Source organism: Pituophis catenifer, unplaced genomic scaffold, assembly GCF_029215685.1.
Source record: "Pituophis catenifer annectens isolate HBS135680 unplaced genomic scaffold, rPitCat1.0.hap2 SCAF_6, whole genome shotgun sequence".
In the NCBI taxonomy this organism is placed as follows: Eukaryota; Metazoa; Chordata; class Lepidosauria; order Squamata; family Colubridae; genus Pituophis; species Pituophis catenifer.
This window is the reverse complement of record NW_027256886.1, coordinates 51,565,378-51,581,732: the sequence shown is the minus strand read 5'-3', so window position 1 is coordinate 51,581,732 and position 16,355 is coordinate 51,565,378. Positions and strand designations below refer to the sequence as shown.

Genomic DNA, 16,355 nt, shown 5'->3' with positions numbered 1-16,355 from the left:
AGGACACTCACTAGTTTCAAATTTATCTTCTGCCTTGAGCAAAACATACAAATCTTTGGTCTAGCAGCGAACAGAAATAAAGAAATATAGCATCATGGTTTTTTGCTGATACAAGGACTCATTCTTCTTTACTTCTGTGTTCTGCTAAATCAGCATAAATGGTGGAGAATGAAAAGCATCTATAAACTTCTAATTCAATATCTTTTTATATAAATTTGTTCCACACAAATACAAAATATTAAATCAACAGTACAGTGATTCACTTTTAGAACAAGCTTATTTTATATTCAGTCAAATACAATTTATGGACTATTGTCACCAAGATCATATGTGAATGGTTCAAAACTGAAAAGATAGAGCATTTAAAGTCTCTTCCTATAGTAGAGCATCTAAGTCTCTTCTTATAGTATTTGCGCTATCCATTTCCAGACTTTTACATACTTGCATATGGATTATTAATGCTATCAATGAGTAATAATCAAAGAATAGATTCAGAAGAAAGAAAAATCATAAGCCATGGTGTCTGGCTGCAACCTGAAGTACGGATTTGTTATTATTGCAGGACGTAGATACTAGAGTCTACTGAAATGAAACTGTGCACCCCAAAATCTCAATTAATCCCTAGGCCAAACTCTTTCTGCTACTTCGATATACAAACACTCCCTCCCCATCAAGTGATAATCTCGTCAAAGCTGAGCCATTACCCAAACTTTTGGGACAGCAATGGAGGGGAGAGCATAGTAACTCAGCTTTTCCAAGGCTGACAACCAGGGCAGAAAGAGACACCCATGAATAGTGTGTGTAAAATGCTTATAAAGTGCATAGTGTATATAAAGTGTGAATCAGATTGCACTTTTCATTAGGAATAATTTTAAAAATTAAAATTGCCTATAGCTTATCAAGAATTGCTTAAACCAACATCTGGGCATTCAAGGAAACAGTGAAATATATAAATTGAAGAATATATATATATATATGAAGAAAATTATAACAGACATTGCTCGAACATCACCAGACATTCATTTGATAGCATGCATCCAAGTTACAGACAAAATGTTTAACCTGTATTTTTTATAGAAGCTATGATCATCTTAATCTCTTTTGTAAACAAATCAAAAAGGATTTTGTTTTGGTCACTGACTATACATGAACTGTAATACACACACCTCAACACACATAGGCATCCAACAAATTAATAATAATAAATCAAGGGAACAAATTTCAAACATTATTATTAATAATCCTATGACCAACACCTCTGACTGTGATGCTCAAGAGAAATTTGTAATCAATTGTACATTCTAATATAATTTTATTAAAATTATTATCAATAAAATCTTTTAGTTGAAGTGTAGTTTGTTAAAACAATAAAGGTGGCATCAAATACAACCAACTGGTCTTCATTGCTTCAAAAATACCTGTTTCTGTAATTAATATCCAAAAGCATAGATTCTAAAACCACATGTATTTCGGCTGCTAATAAATGAAAAGCTATTCCATAAATTTGGATGCTTCCTTTACCATCTAGAATTCATCAACATCCATCATATAAAACGAATAGGAGAAAATGCACTGGGATAAAATATTGCATCTGCAGCTTGTGTGTCCTCACAAAATTATTTCTGTCCATTCTGTATACATGAACATGTGCCAAATAACTTTATGACTCACTAAATTTATGTTGACTTAAAACAAAATGGATTTAACATACAAACATTACAAAATCATCCTGTAGGCATAAAACTCAAAGGATGCTGAACCAAAATTTTATAGAATTTAGTCTTTTCAGCAGTCTTTTACTAGGCTTACTTTCCTCTTTTTCCAGAGAACTGCTTAATAAACTGATATATGATATAAACTGAATGTGATATATACTTTATTTCCATTACTTTATCCAAAACAATGCTGTAACAATTATAGTGAAAATATGCTAAATAATTTGTATTGCATGATTAGTTTTGAATTTTATTTTTAAGACACCTACTCTAGCCCTCTGTGATAGAACTGATAATCAGTTATTTCAGTTAATTTATTTCATTAAATTTCAAAGAAAATTTAATTTCCAGTTTACAATTTTCAAGCTATTGATTAAGAATAAACTAATTTCATTGTACCTAATGCCATATTAGATTTTAGCACCAAAGCTAGAATACAGTCAATATACATGTTCTGCATTTTATAGCCACCTGGCTCATGATAGTGCTCCTACTGTGTGTGAAATCAATTTTTTTCTAAATGTGACCTACTCACAAGTTTCTTGAAAACCTCCAACAGACAAAATTCAGAGTTTAAAAACCACCAACATGTATTAATATTGAAGTAACAATCCATTTACACTATTTATGAAAATTAAATTATATTTCAATTAATTATCTAAATTGAAGACTACTTTGAATTTGTATTTAAGAATTATTATCTATACAAAATACATGCTTTATTTGTACTGATTTTGTTTTCTTTTAGAAAAATTAAGCAGTGCTAAATATGACAGATGAGAAAAATCCATTCAGGATTTTGCAGTTTCAATTTCCAGACTTATAAACCAAATCCAGATTTGATAAATTATCAGTATTTATCAAATTCATTCATTCATTTCCCCATCAAAAATACTTTGGTTCTATAAAATCACTTATTAAAGCACTTAAGACAAAAATACAATAAATGTATTCCAAAATATTTCTGTTTCAGCCAAAATCAATGGATTCTGCTCTTCCATTCCCACTTATGTTTCGCAAAATAAAAAACAATTCTATGCGTTTGCTTTCTTGATGTTTTAGATGTTCAGACATATGGGAAATCATGAAACAATTTTCCATCTCATATAATGTATAGCATGATTTAAATGGCTGAAATGTTGTACTTCCATACATCTTGAAATGCTGATATGGATTTCAATATGAAGCAATTATCAACAGTTTAAGAGTTTTTTGAATTTCCAAGTGCCTAAATGGCACTTTGTAAATTATTAAATGTGTTAAATCTTTATTAAAAATATAAAAGTTGATCAATTGTCTAAACGTATTTTCATAAGTTACAATTGCTTACAATTTTTGTAACATTATAAAATTCAAAGTTGAATGACCTTTTGTAAAAATAAGTTTTGAATCTCCAAGTAGACAGAATAGAAGAAACAGATGGAGAGGATAACAAAATTCCAACAGCCTCTGCTACATATCCAAGAGCCTATCATAAAGTTATAATTGCTTTATACGATTATAAATTTCTGTTGTCAGACTCAATACTACTGGCAAGGATGGATCTCTGGCATAACATATTCTGATAGCTTTTTCAGAGAACATGAATAGTTGAATGCATACAGAAGCAAGCCATGTATAAATGAAGAGAAACTGTTCAATGAAAAACACAATTTGCTTTTATGAAAATGTATGTAGGACTATAATTTTAAAAGTTTCAATAAAGCTCTTCATCTAATAAATCTAGATATGTACATTTGATGTTATATAAGTAGCAACCTTCATATAAAAAATAAAGGCAGTATCTACTTTTACTTCATGTAAATATATTCATTAGTGCCATAAAATGCATTCTCTTTTAATAGATGACAGTATGTATCTGTAACATCTATTTCTCTTTCTTCCTAGCCTTTTCTCCAAGTTCAGGGACCACTTTTTTTAAAAAAAATAATAAACTGAGTATTTATCCATTGGTTGCAATAGGAATGGACCAACCAGCTTGTTGCCTGAGCCTGACATTGTGGGAGTGAGAGACAGAGTGATTGACCAAAGTCACCCACCTGGCTTTGATGCCTAAGGTGGGACTAGAACTCACACTTTCCTGTTTTCTAGCCTAGTACTCAAGTTGTCTCTGACTCTGTCTCTCTTTGTTCCTGTATCTTTCTGTTTTACTATTATATTGGATAAAACCATTTCATTCACAATATAAATGAGAAAATGAAATCGGGAAAATATGGGGCGGAAAGGTAAGTTTAAGTACCACTAACAAAAATTATTGAAATATCAAATATGGTGCATAGATTGAGAGTAATCCTCACATGTTCATCAACTGGGCACTGACTGTATATAATACACTAATGTGATAAATTCATAACAAATGAAATATACATTATTGCACTAGTTGTCAACCTATGTACCCATGTCTACCCATACCATGTAGGTAGTATGTCTACCTACGTACCCATCTACCCATACCATGTAGGTAGTATGTCTACCTATGTACCCATCTATGAGCCTATATAAAATCCTTTCTTTACAAAACTTATTCTTAATGATCAGCTATCTTACAAAATGCAACATTAAACTGCTGCATCAAAACAAAACAAAAACATTGCCTAGTATCCTCCTTTTACTATGACCAAAAATATTTTGGAGAATCCATAAAGTGAAATGAAGTAACAAATTCAACATACTTGCTCTATGAATTAGTTCTGGGATTTTTAATTATTGTTATATATTTTAAATTGGATAGCAACAAATTCTAGTGTCACATCAGACAGACTAATCTCCACATAACAATTTTATAAAATGTAGCATTTTATAGCAATATTTATCTTTAAAAGTTCTTTCATTTGTTTTTTTATAAACTACAAAACTCAAAATATGGTAACCTGTCTTTGTTGCTGCAACAACTAGATAATTTGTGCTGCTTTCCATGGGTCTCTCCCTTACTTGAATTTTTAACATGAGAAATCCTATATCTATCTAATGAAGCATCAACAAAGAATGCAAATGAATTTGAAAAAAAAATATTCATAGTGTAGATTTACAATTGATGTAAGTAGTACAAGATGATATAAATCTAAGCCCACAAATTTCTAAGTTACTGATAGAAGACAAATAGCTTCAGCTATTTAAAAGTGAAGGGTACCTAGGTATGGTACAATTTTTCTCAAAGAAGATTTATGAAGCAGGACTATTAGGGAATTACAATAAGATTTTTCTTTAAGTTGTTCAGTTCATAAGTGTCACATCTTATTCATCATTTACATTTGGCTGTATTTATTTTTCCGAGCTAAAAAAAGTGTTGATAACAAGAATATCTACAGATACATTTGGTTGGTACCACTAAATCTCACAAACATTCTTGAAATAGTCTATACATGTATTGTTAAAAAAATATTATCAGATTTATTTACCCAAATACTATAAATTCATTACATGTTTTTTTTTTATTTTTTGACTCTTGTATTGAATCTTGAATGTAATTAAAATGATTGGCATATTGTAATTATCTATAATTACATTTTAAAGCACAGCAACCATTCTTTCAATATCCAGAAGCAAGTTACCATCCTCCTAGTAGAAAGTATAGTGATTTATGTTTCAAATCAATGATACATTTTTGCATATTAAATTTTAATAATTTATCTTGAAATAAATAATAATGATAAGTATTTTGTTTTTCCCATACAAATATCTCCTTGCCAAGAAGTTCAGCAAACCTTGTGATAATGTCAAGGTTACTATTTAACATCTATCCTATATCCAGGGACAGTGTATTATTGTTGCTAAGGCATCAGGATAAAAATGTGAAGACCATGAGTTTCAGGCCTGCCTTAGGGACAGCTGGGTGTTTCTTTTAGCCCTAGGAGGGAGGCAATGACAAACTAGTTCTGAAAAACTTTGTGGAAAAAACTGTAGGAACTTCTCTGGGCATGTTTGAACAGAAGAAAGAAAGAAAAAGTATCTGCCATAAATTTACCACTGATTAATAGTTTCTAATCAATAGTTTATTTGATAATAATAACCTATCAATACTGGTCTAAAATAAATTTTAGTGTGTATATTATTTGAAAGGAAGATCAGAGGAAAATGAAATATACAAATACTTACAGTAACATGTTCCCCTGAGTGGATTACCAAGATATCTATTTTCAGAGTCACAACTGCCAGGAAAAAAGACAAAACAAAGACTAAACATCTGATCATTAAAAACAATACAGCATATTGAATATTTTAAATATAACATTCATACAGCCAATGAAACAAGAAGAAACATAACTGAAACTATCTTTTATTTTTTTTCTCAGCATATCCAATAATGTATTTCTATGCCTTTATACCAATGAATTTAAGTTAGAATATGTAATTCCCTCATCAACCCATTTTAATCCTACAATAATCCTCAGCATGTATAAAGGATATGGAATACAATGGCCTTTTGTTGACATGTTTGGGTAAGTTTTACTTGCTTGATATTAGTTTCCATTTGGTTTGTAGTTTTATGCTTAGCAAGCTAGAAAAAGCTAATGGAACTACATGGAACAAATGTGTTAATCGCTACTGTCTGTGTTCCTCTATCATTGATTATGTTGCATTTTTGTTAATCAAATTAATTATGTTTATTAAAGACAATAGAATGTATTCAGATCTAATTACAGGCATAAGACAAACATAGGGAATAGTTACCTGCAGCCGGAATAATGCTAATCAAATCAAATTAAACTCTGAAAGGTCAGTTTTCATGTCTAACTTTGGAATAGATAATCTGCCATCATTGGTCTTATTTTAAACTTTCTGCAAGAAATCGACTTAATTTATAAGAGAATGGGGCAAGTTAACTGTCTCGTTACTATTATGTAATCATTTATAAATATATGGCAGATAGATAGATAGATAGATAGATAGATAGATAGATAGATAGATAGAGTTTGTCACAGGAGTACACCCCCTCACATTTTGTAAATATTTACGTATATGTTTTCATGTGACAACACTGAAGGAATGACACTTGGCTACAGTGTAAAGTAGTGAATATACAGCTTGTAAAACAGTGTAAATGTGTTGTTCCCTCAAAATAACACAACATACAGCCATTAATGTCCAAACTGCTGGCAACAAAAGTTAAGTACACCCCTAAGTAATAAAATGTCCAAATGGGGCCCAAGTAGTTGTTTTTCCTCTCTGGTGTCATGTGATGCTTTAGTTTTACAAGGTCTCAGGTGTGAAGGGGGAGCAGGTGTGTTAAATGTGGTGTTATCGCTCTCACTCTCTCATACTGGTCACTGGAAGTTCAACATGGCACCTCATGGCAATGAACTCTCTGAAGATCTGAAAAAATGAATTGTTGCTCTACATAAAGATGGCCTAGGCTATAAGAAGATTGCCAAGACTCTGACACTGAGATGCAGCACGGTGGCCAAGACCATTCAGTGGTTTAACAGAACAGATTCCACTCAGAACAGGCCTCGCCATGGTCGACCAAAGAAGTTGAGTGCCCATGCTCAGCGTCATATCCAGAGGTTGGCTTTGGGAAATAGACGTGTGAGTGCTGCCAGCATTGCTGCAGAAGTTGAAGTGGTGGGGAGGGTGTCAGTCTGTCAGTGCTCATACGCTGCACGCTGCATCAAATTAGTCTGTAGGGCTGTTGTCCCAGAAGGAAGCTTCTTCTAAAGATGATGCACAAGAAAACCCGCAAACGGTTTGCTACAGACAAGCAGACTTAGGACATGGATTCCTGGAATGGTGGCCACACATAATATTGACACTTTGGGCCCCATTTGGACATTATCAGCTAGGATGCCAGCAATTTAGACATTAATGGCTGTGTTGCATTATTTTATATATATATATATATATATATATATATATATATATATATATATATATATAATTCTAAAATGATGGCACTCTTGCACATAATAATTTTAAGATATTTAACACAGTCTGTTTAGTAAAGGTTTTTTTTCCTCCTCTATTTCAAATAATTTCTTCCTCTATTTCTTTGTATACCTTGAAGGACAACATGATGACTACTCCTAATGGTTTGGCAGAACAGAATATATTAATAGGCCTATACTGGACAAGAAACATGAAAACTATTTTTATTGCTTTCCTCAGTAACACCTTCATTTATAATTTAAATGTACTACAATGGTATGTGAGAATGACTTTGGGATATAGGGTACACAGGCATCGCCAAAGTAATGATCAGATAAAAGCCAGCTTAGCCTGCAGTAGAAATGTGACTGCGGCAACAAGCTCAGAAGAGATTCTCCCTAATTTCTTGGGCTATAAAGGGGAGACAAGTACTTGTAGTAACATTCTGCTAATGTAATATTACAATACAGTTCAACAAGCTCATCTTTCCCACCTGGTCTACCTATAAGACTGAAATCAATCTTGCAAGTCTGAAAGTTCCCGTCTTCTTTACAGCTCAAGAAATTAACCTCTTTTAATCATCACTTTCTTACTCATTTCAATATACAAGGGAGCTGAACCACTCTTAATATTTTCTCATTGTTTTCCAACTTGTTTGTGACTAGTACAAGAGAATAAATTAAATGTTCAAATATATGCTTATTTTATTTCAGAAAGCATTAGTGCCCTGGCATGACACCAAAAGTACATTTCTGAGAAAAAAAGCAAGAACATTTTTAAAATGTTAACTATAAAATCTATAATATGTTCCAATAAGATTCAATCTATCACATTCATCCAGCTATTTATAGTTATTTTCAAACTGTTCTCTATTGACCTCTTTGAAGGTCAAATACATGCTGCTGTTCAACATTTGTCAATGTTCCATGTCTACAAATAGGTCACTATATTCATTTTCTACACATTTGTCCTCTTCCTTTTTTTGAGTACCCAAAATACCTATACTTACTGACATTAGGAGACTTAATTTCAATAGAATATTTGTTTGTTTTTTAAATGTATAACATATTAAAATATATTTGAATAACATATGGGTAAGTTCTAATTCATCCAAATTAGAAATGAACTTTATGTATATTTACATTAGAGCAAGTTTTTTATTATCAAAATGGTTTAGGACATGGTTTGAATTAAAAACAAAATCTAGGACCATTCTCTAGAGGGCAAATCTAGAAAATGTTTTTTGTTTCTGTCTGGAGAAACCAGCCAATAATTGCAAATTCTACTAGGCTATCAAAATATTAACATGCTGACATGTTGATCCGTATTCATAATTTTCAAACAAAAATCACTCTTGTTTATTAATGCTATGATACAGGCAAATGATCTAATATTGTTAATAAATCTATAAACAAAATTAAAAAATCGTATGAAACAGAAGAAAGGAATGGACAATCAGAAGAAAGGACAACTTTATCACAGCTCATGAGCAGAAGTAGCAAATGCCTACCCTTACACAACTGAAGGTACCCTCAAAATATTAGTGATTCTTGAGAGACAATCCTAAAATAGGTGGAACTCAGGAAGCAATCTTTGAATGTGGCCTTTCTCTAGTCTTTCCTGGCCCTATAGAGTTGGTAGCTAATCTTCAGTACTTCTTACAGGAACAGATACTATCATGTTTTTAAGGAAAATAAGATGGCATATTCAAAACATGATTGAAGTGCAATTTGTTCTGATTCATTGCCTTGGAAAACAAGATAGCTGGGTAGAAGGAAATCCAGCAAAATTCAATATGTTGGCTGTCACAATTAAAATAATTATTTCTTGCATGTGTCTCCTGCTAGTCAGTCTTAAAACAGATTCTGTTTGATTTCATCATAACATCCTTCTACTAGAATATTATGCATTCTTACTCATGGCTGTGATAAATTAGGCTGGTTTGAAATATTCTGTGTTTTATCTGTTTGTTACTTTGGCAATACATTTTTTGGCATAACAGTTTTTAAACATATTTTGAATAATGGATTTATTTTGGCTTACTATTGAGGGTTGTATTCAGAAATCTCTTCTGTAAGTGGAAAGCAAACTGGGCCTTTTTCCAGGTTTCCATAAGAAAGTAGTATTTTGGTTTGCACAGGATATTGCATAAGGATTTATACAATTTCTCCAGATGATATGCATTATTTTCACAAAATCATATACTATATATATATATATATATATATATATATATATATATATATATATATATATATATATATATATATATAAATCAAATCTTTCCCTGGTCTGGAATTTTTATATATGAGTAACACAACATAATATTGTGAAAAAATATACCCATGTTGTAGAACATGCAACATGCAATAGTCTATTCTTTCTAAGTTCCATGTTCCACAACATGGATAAAATAGCTCAACAAATGATGCAGAATTGAGAAACAAATAACTTGCTTTTATTATTTAACTTCAAAGTGTCAAATGAAATTAGAATTTTTATGTATTGAATAAAACAACAAACTTATGTGTTTAGTAAAGCTTGAACTCAGATATTTACTATTTGTAAACATCTTACCAAATAATATTAAAGATAACAGGAATAGTTGGCTTTCTGAATATTGTTTTTTTTTTCAAAGTTACAACTCAGCTCAATTTTCGGAGATTATCTGAATTTTTTGTGTGAATTTTTTATTTGGCTCCTAATAGCTTTCATCTGTTATTAGCTCTGGTCTTCTTTAGATCAGATTACAATTATTTATACTAGTGTCTTACTGAAGGATGTGTTGCATATTTTTGAGATACTTTTCAACTCCAACCTCCCAATACTCTCTTTTATACTTGACACTTGTAAATCACTGCAATTTCAACCCTCTTTGTTTTATGCTACAGTCCTGGAAGGTGTATCTTGAATTTGGTGGGTAGTAATTTCTGACACAGATTAATGCGTCAGGCTTTTTCCATTCATTACATTAACATTTGTGGAATAAAAGAAACATTTAAAACTAAAACAAACATAGAATCAATATCACAAATTTTGGGAACCCAAACTAAGTGATATGCATGGACTGAATTTGATCCATTAAAAAGGAATAAGAAACAAAAGCAACACTTTCCTTCCATCCTAAACCTCATGTATCTGCCAAGGGATAATTCTCCATGGAGTGGTTATTCTGGACTATCCTTTTCTATAGGATAAACCTTGGTGACTGAGAAATATGCTACAGGCTGAGTGTGTTAGGCAATTTTCTCTTATCTCTATTCCTTTTAGGAAATATATCCATCAGATTTGATTTCTGCTCCATTGTATCCAAGGTCTTTTTAATAACAGTTTTCCATGGCTTAAGCAATGATCTTTCAAATAATTTCCTACTTAGTGGTTCTAACTAATGGTCTAGTGCACATTGTAATATATATGTAACATATATTACATTAATATTAATATATTGCATAATTTATATTGTAAATTAGTAAAAGTCCAACTGTTAAAATATTGGCCATTTTAAATATCAGATGAAAGTGCCATACTGAATTATATATCTGTTGAAGTTATGTAAATATAATAGTAATTAAGAAAACAATACTCGATGCTGCTGATTTAAAACATGAAATTTTAGCAACATTTCCTATTTTTTTATTTGCTTGTATCATCCTTGAATTAAAAATGTAAAATCTAAATATATAAATATACAAATTTGTATTTTAAAAAATAAAATATTATTTTATCATAATTGTTCATCTTAAATACAACAAAACTTCAATTGCCTTCTAAGAAAATGCATCTCATATCCTTATGCAAACATTAACAATAAACAAGGTATCTGCCAATATTTTCAGACTGCTATATTCCGTTTCTACTTTTATTTTTCAAGTATTTTTTCTTTTACATTTAATGTAAAAGAACATTCATACTTCAAGTAGACACAAAATCCAGATTTTGATCTATTTAAGAAATACAGAGCCTGAAATATCAATTGTACCCTATAATTTCTATAATTAATAGGACAAACACAGAAAATGACATTTTAATTTAATTTTCTACTTTAATTTCAACACTGTGTTTTAGTTACTCAGGCAGAATGCGTCATTACATAGTAGGTTGTTTTTAGAAAAAAGAACATCGGTCTGAACTGAAAATCCAATCAAAAACCAACTAGCTTTTCTTCCAATAAAAAAAAAAGGACAGGAGTATATACTAACTACAAAATAATTAGTACTTTTCTTCCACTGGTAACAAAATAAGACGTGAAAAGAAACTAAAAAAAGTTTTCTCTTTTTCAGGGATATGTTTCTGAAGACCTGTTCAGATCAAGACTATAGACTCTAATTCTGAACTCAAGTAAGGACCTTCACCTGATTTTTCTGGATTATCTAGTGGGAGAGAAACCCTGCAAATATATCTAACAAATAATTTCTATCCATTTAGCCAAGGCTATCAGCTAGTTTAGATGATTAAATAAAAGCCACTTCATGTAATCTGCATATACAGTAGTCCTTTGACTATAGTTTTATTTCTGAGTATTTAAAAGTAGTTTGTTAACAAAAACCTGATGATGATGATGATGATGATGATGATGATGATGATGATGATGATATACTTTGAATTATTTCTAAATTTGCTTTTAAAAAGATTTTATGGTTAGTTTATGCATTCTTATAAATGGTGATAAGAAGAAGGTATAAATGATAATGCCAAAGATTCAGCAAATGAGGTTTTCCTTGTCATGGTCCTATGGTATATTATGGATGCAAATCAACCAGAACTCTCATACTGATTCAACTGAGATGTTATGGCCAAGTCAACTTTAGAAAACCAAAAATATGTTGTAGTCTTTAATACTGTACAGTCCTCATGAATGCCATTTTATCAATGACAAATAAACCAAGTGTAATATGAAGAATCAGAAAGTGAAAAAAAAGCTTATTCATAGTGGGATGTCTATGATTCAGTTATGACTGGTGAATTGTCCCAGTGTCTGCTAAGTCATTTTTCTTTCTCCTTTCTCCTTCAATATGTGGTGAATAACTCTATTTAAATTTATCAAATGAAGACATTAAAGAATAACAATATCAGATGACATTTACAGATAGAACCTTAATTCAAGAAATTGGTTTGAAAACCAGTGTCATGACCAGTCTTGAACCATAATAATATATGTTATGTTGACATTTTGACAATTATTTTTCTCTTTACTGCAAGAAACTCATAAAACCTTATACTGTCAAAATAACATCAATAATGTAGCTTCCTTCTTTGAATCTTACAAATGATATGTTATTCTTGTTCTCATTCCAAACTTGGGTTACCAAAATAATTCTCCATGAAAGTAACTACTTTCATTTAACAGTAATTCATTTTACATTGCATTTTATATTGCATTTTTTACAGCTCTGCAGTTTCTCTCCCAATGTTCACAGATATATAAAATGGTCAGTTTGAAGAATTCTAATGAAATGTAACAATAGAAAAGCTATTGCATGCGTGAAGAGGAATTTTTCTGTTGAATTATATGTACAAAAATGATCCTGAAAATTACATTTGGACTGTACCAAAAAAAGTGTACCCTAATACCACTATACAACAATTTCCATTAGTGAGAAGAGGTTGCCATTTTAAAAAAATGTCTTATACCTTGAAAAAAAATAAGTAATGGAGTAAAAATAATAATAAAACTAATACCTATCGGTAAGCTTTGCCAAAAAAAAAAAAATAGAGAAAGCATTTTATCATTAATAGCAAGTTTTTGGGCTCAAAAGTCAAATTAGTATTTGCACATAATGGAACAACAGGAACACAAATTGGCTTGAAAAAGATCTGTGAAAAATGCCATGGTAAACAGTTTGATTTGCCAACAGTTCAATGAGCTCATATAGCTATAGTTGCAGTCAAGATCAATTCAGGGAAGATTTTACTTCTTTAAATAAAGCTTAAACTTTTAAGCCTGCCACATTAATGGACTACTAAAGATCAATTTGGACAAACAATTTTCCTTCCTTCTTTGAGAATATTATGTAACTATACGAGAAGCTATTTTTCCCCACATTGGAAACAATTTCTTCATGTTTAAAATTTAATATAACTGGTTTCAGTTATACAGTAAATTAGCATACAAATAGATTTCTTTCTCACCTTTTTCCTCACTACTCCCAAAAGGGGAAAAATGCATATCAGAAGTTGGATAGCAGGGGGAAGTTTGGCTGAAAAAGATGCAGGTAATTATAACCTCGGAACAAAAACTTCCAATTACCTTCTACGTTCTCCCAAAAGAGAGGAATATGAAACGTGAAAGCCTCACCATTTGATCTCCTGATGATAGCAACAGTTTACTGTAATGTCTGAAGCAGTTTAACAGCAGTACAAGGAATTTTGACATTAAGAATATGAAAATGTAATGCCAAAGTAAGAATAACAGAACTTTAAATTGAAATGTGCCAAACAACTGAAAGCCAAACAGTACAAATCTCAGCTTTGTTAATGTAATTATACCTGGAGAGAGAGGTGGAAAATTGACTTATGTCACTGAATAGGCAAAGAAAAAAGACAGAACATGAGATGCAGTTTTACAGTATCAAACACAAAGGCAACTCTAATTACAAACTTTAGAAGGACAATTGAGAAAAATACATTGACACCACTGGTAAAACACAAAAAAATAAACACCACAAATAGGAAATAAGTCTGTTACTAAAAATAAACTTTTAGAAACTTAATTAGGATACAGAAATTGGAATTATACTTCAAACAATTCTATCAGCTTTAAAATTAGGGGACAAAGGTAACTTTAAATTATTTTTACTTATACAAACACAAAGGACTTGGAAAAATATAGTTTTCTCACAATAAAAAGTAATGTCTTGCAAGCTGTGAGCAAATTATTTTTCACTCCTTACTATGTTATTACCCTATTCTGCATCATTGGTATCCTAAAGCAATGGATCTATTCAGCTACTTGTTACTGAAAGGCAGTCTGTAGCAGCAAATTTGTCGAATTTTTGCTTACTTTTTGTAATATTCTTTTATTTAACTAACTGAAGTAAGCAATCTTCTTAGTTGCACAAAAGTTACATCCTTCCAGACATACTTTCTCTGTTACAGTTTTATCTGACACCATAAGAACAGACCATATTAGAGGAACAAAAAGGTGTCGAAGAAACAGTAAATCCAAATGGTCAGGTCTTCATTTAAGTAACCTCTAAATAGAAATTCACATTATTCTATAAGTGTATTAACAATGAATTTAAGTGGTTCATTTCATAAGCCTGAAAATATACAAATAGATAAAGACCTAAATAGATCTTCAAAGCTATAAGAATTTTATAGAGATATTAAATAACATGATATCTAGGAAACCACTCCCAACATGGCATTTTATTTCTCCTACTTTTTGTACTTAAAACATAGAACTAAAAGAATCTATGTTTATATCCAAGGACTGTAAGAACAAGGACATTCACAATGTTTGAAATTAGACTGAGGGTCAAATTAGATCAAGGATTACATATAAATGTAAAAAACAAATTGTCCACCTGTTTAAATTTAGTGTTGTTTTTAGAAAGGCAGGATATAGAACAGTGCAATGATACCCAGCTTCTATATAAAATTGTAACTATGATATATTTTTTAATTTAAATCATGGATTTTAGATAGGCTAGTTACAATGGGAAATAAACCTTAAAGCCAAAGATATAATAGTCATCTGAGACTTCTTGAAACACAAACTTAGAACATTGCTGTCTCAATGAAGATAAACATTAGGACATCTAAAGGAGTCAATACATTTCACGAAGAAAGTGGTATCAATGAAGGATGCTAACCACAAATGTAAGGAAGAACTAAGACAAAGGCATCTATAAGGATTCAACTCAGAAATATAGCATAAAATCAGAAAAAAACAAAAGGGGAAGTGAGCAAAAATTAACAAGAGAGAGAAATCCAATCAAGTGGGGTTACTTCAAATATGTCAAAAGCAAGACAATTTTTTCTATTACTCTGAATGCCATCAAGTCCTACAACCTTAATGAAATATATCCTAGAATTTTGAAGGAACCGGCCAAAGAGCTGTTGGGGCTTATTATCTTAGGAAAGTTCTGGAAAACCAAGATGGTCCAAGAGAGTAGAAGAGAGTAAAGAGTGGAGAATAGTCTCCCTCTTCAAGAAAGAAAAGAAAATTAGTAATTACGGAGCCTAGTAATACCTGGGAAGGTGTCAAAGCAGGTAAGAAAGCAGAATATTTGTAAGATTGCTAAGAATTAGTATGGTTAACTGTGTGAGCCAATTCTAGAAATGCTTGTGCCCTGCAAATTTTCTGTGTTCATGGATACTATATAGGTATGTGTAGAGTTTATCTCACTCTTGAATGCTTTTAAAAATGCTTTATTTTTATATTGGGCCTCAGCATCTAGTCAATTTTATCAATTATACATACAACTGCTATGTACCGCGTTGTTATAGGCAACCTCAGCCAATGGCAAGAGACTGGACCACTCGGTTTGTTGATATGAGACGTAGCACCGAAGGTAACGTTCTACCATGGCGTTGGCTCTCTCAGCTGCTCCATTAGTGCTAGAGTGGAATGCTGAACTGAGCCCTTGCGTTGAGCCAATGGCTTGTATAAAAGACCTCCAAAATCTAGCTGTGAATTGCACCCCCCTGTCTGAAATGATACGCCGAGGCACCCCATGTAACCGGTACACATGTTGAATAAACAGTTTGGCTAGCTTTCTGGCTGATGGCAGTCCGTTGCATGGGATGAAATGGGCCTGTTTTGAAAAAAGATCT

At 31.4% G+C, this 16,355-nt stretch overlaps 1 protein-coding gene across 2 annotated transcripts in view; it reads right to left on the bottom strand.

Annotated features, from left to right (window-relative positions):
- Positions 1 to 16,355, bottom strand: part of ATRNL1 (attractin like 1) — a 478,418-nt gene that overhangs the window by 318,623 nt on the left and 143,440 nt on the right. For both annotated transcript variants that reach the window (XM_070944958.1, XM_070944957.1), the window contains one exon: positions 5,811 to 5,863. In XM_070944958.1, the coding sequence (XP_070801059.1) occupies positions 5,811 to 5,863 (53 nt within the window). The remainder of the gene's footprint in view (positions 1 to 5,810; positions 5,864 to 16,355) is intronic.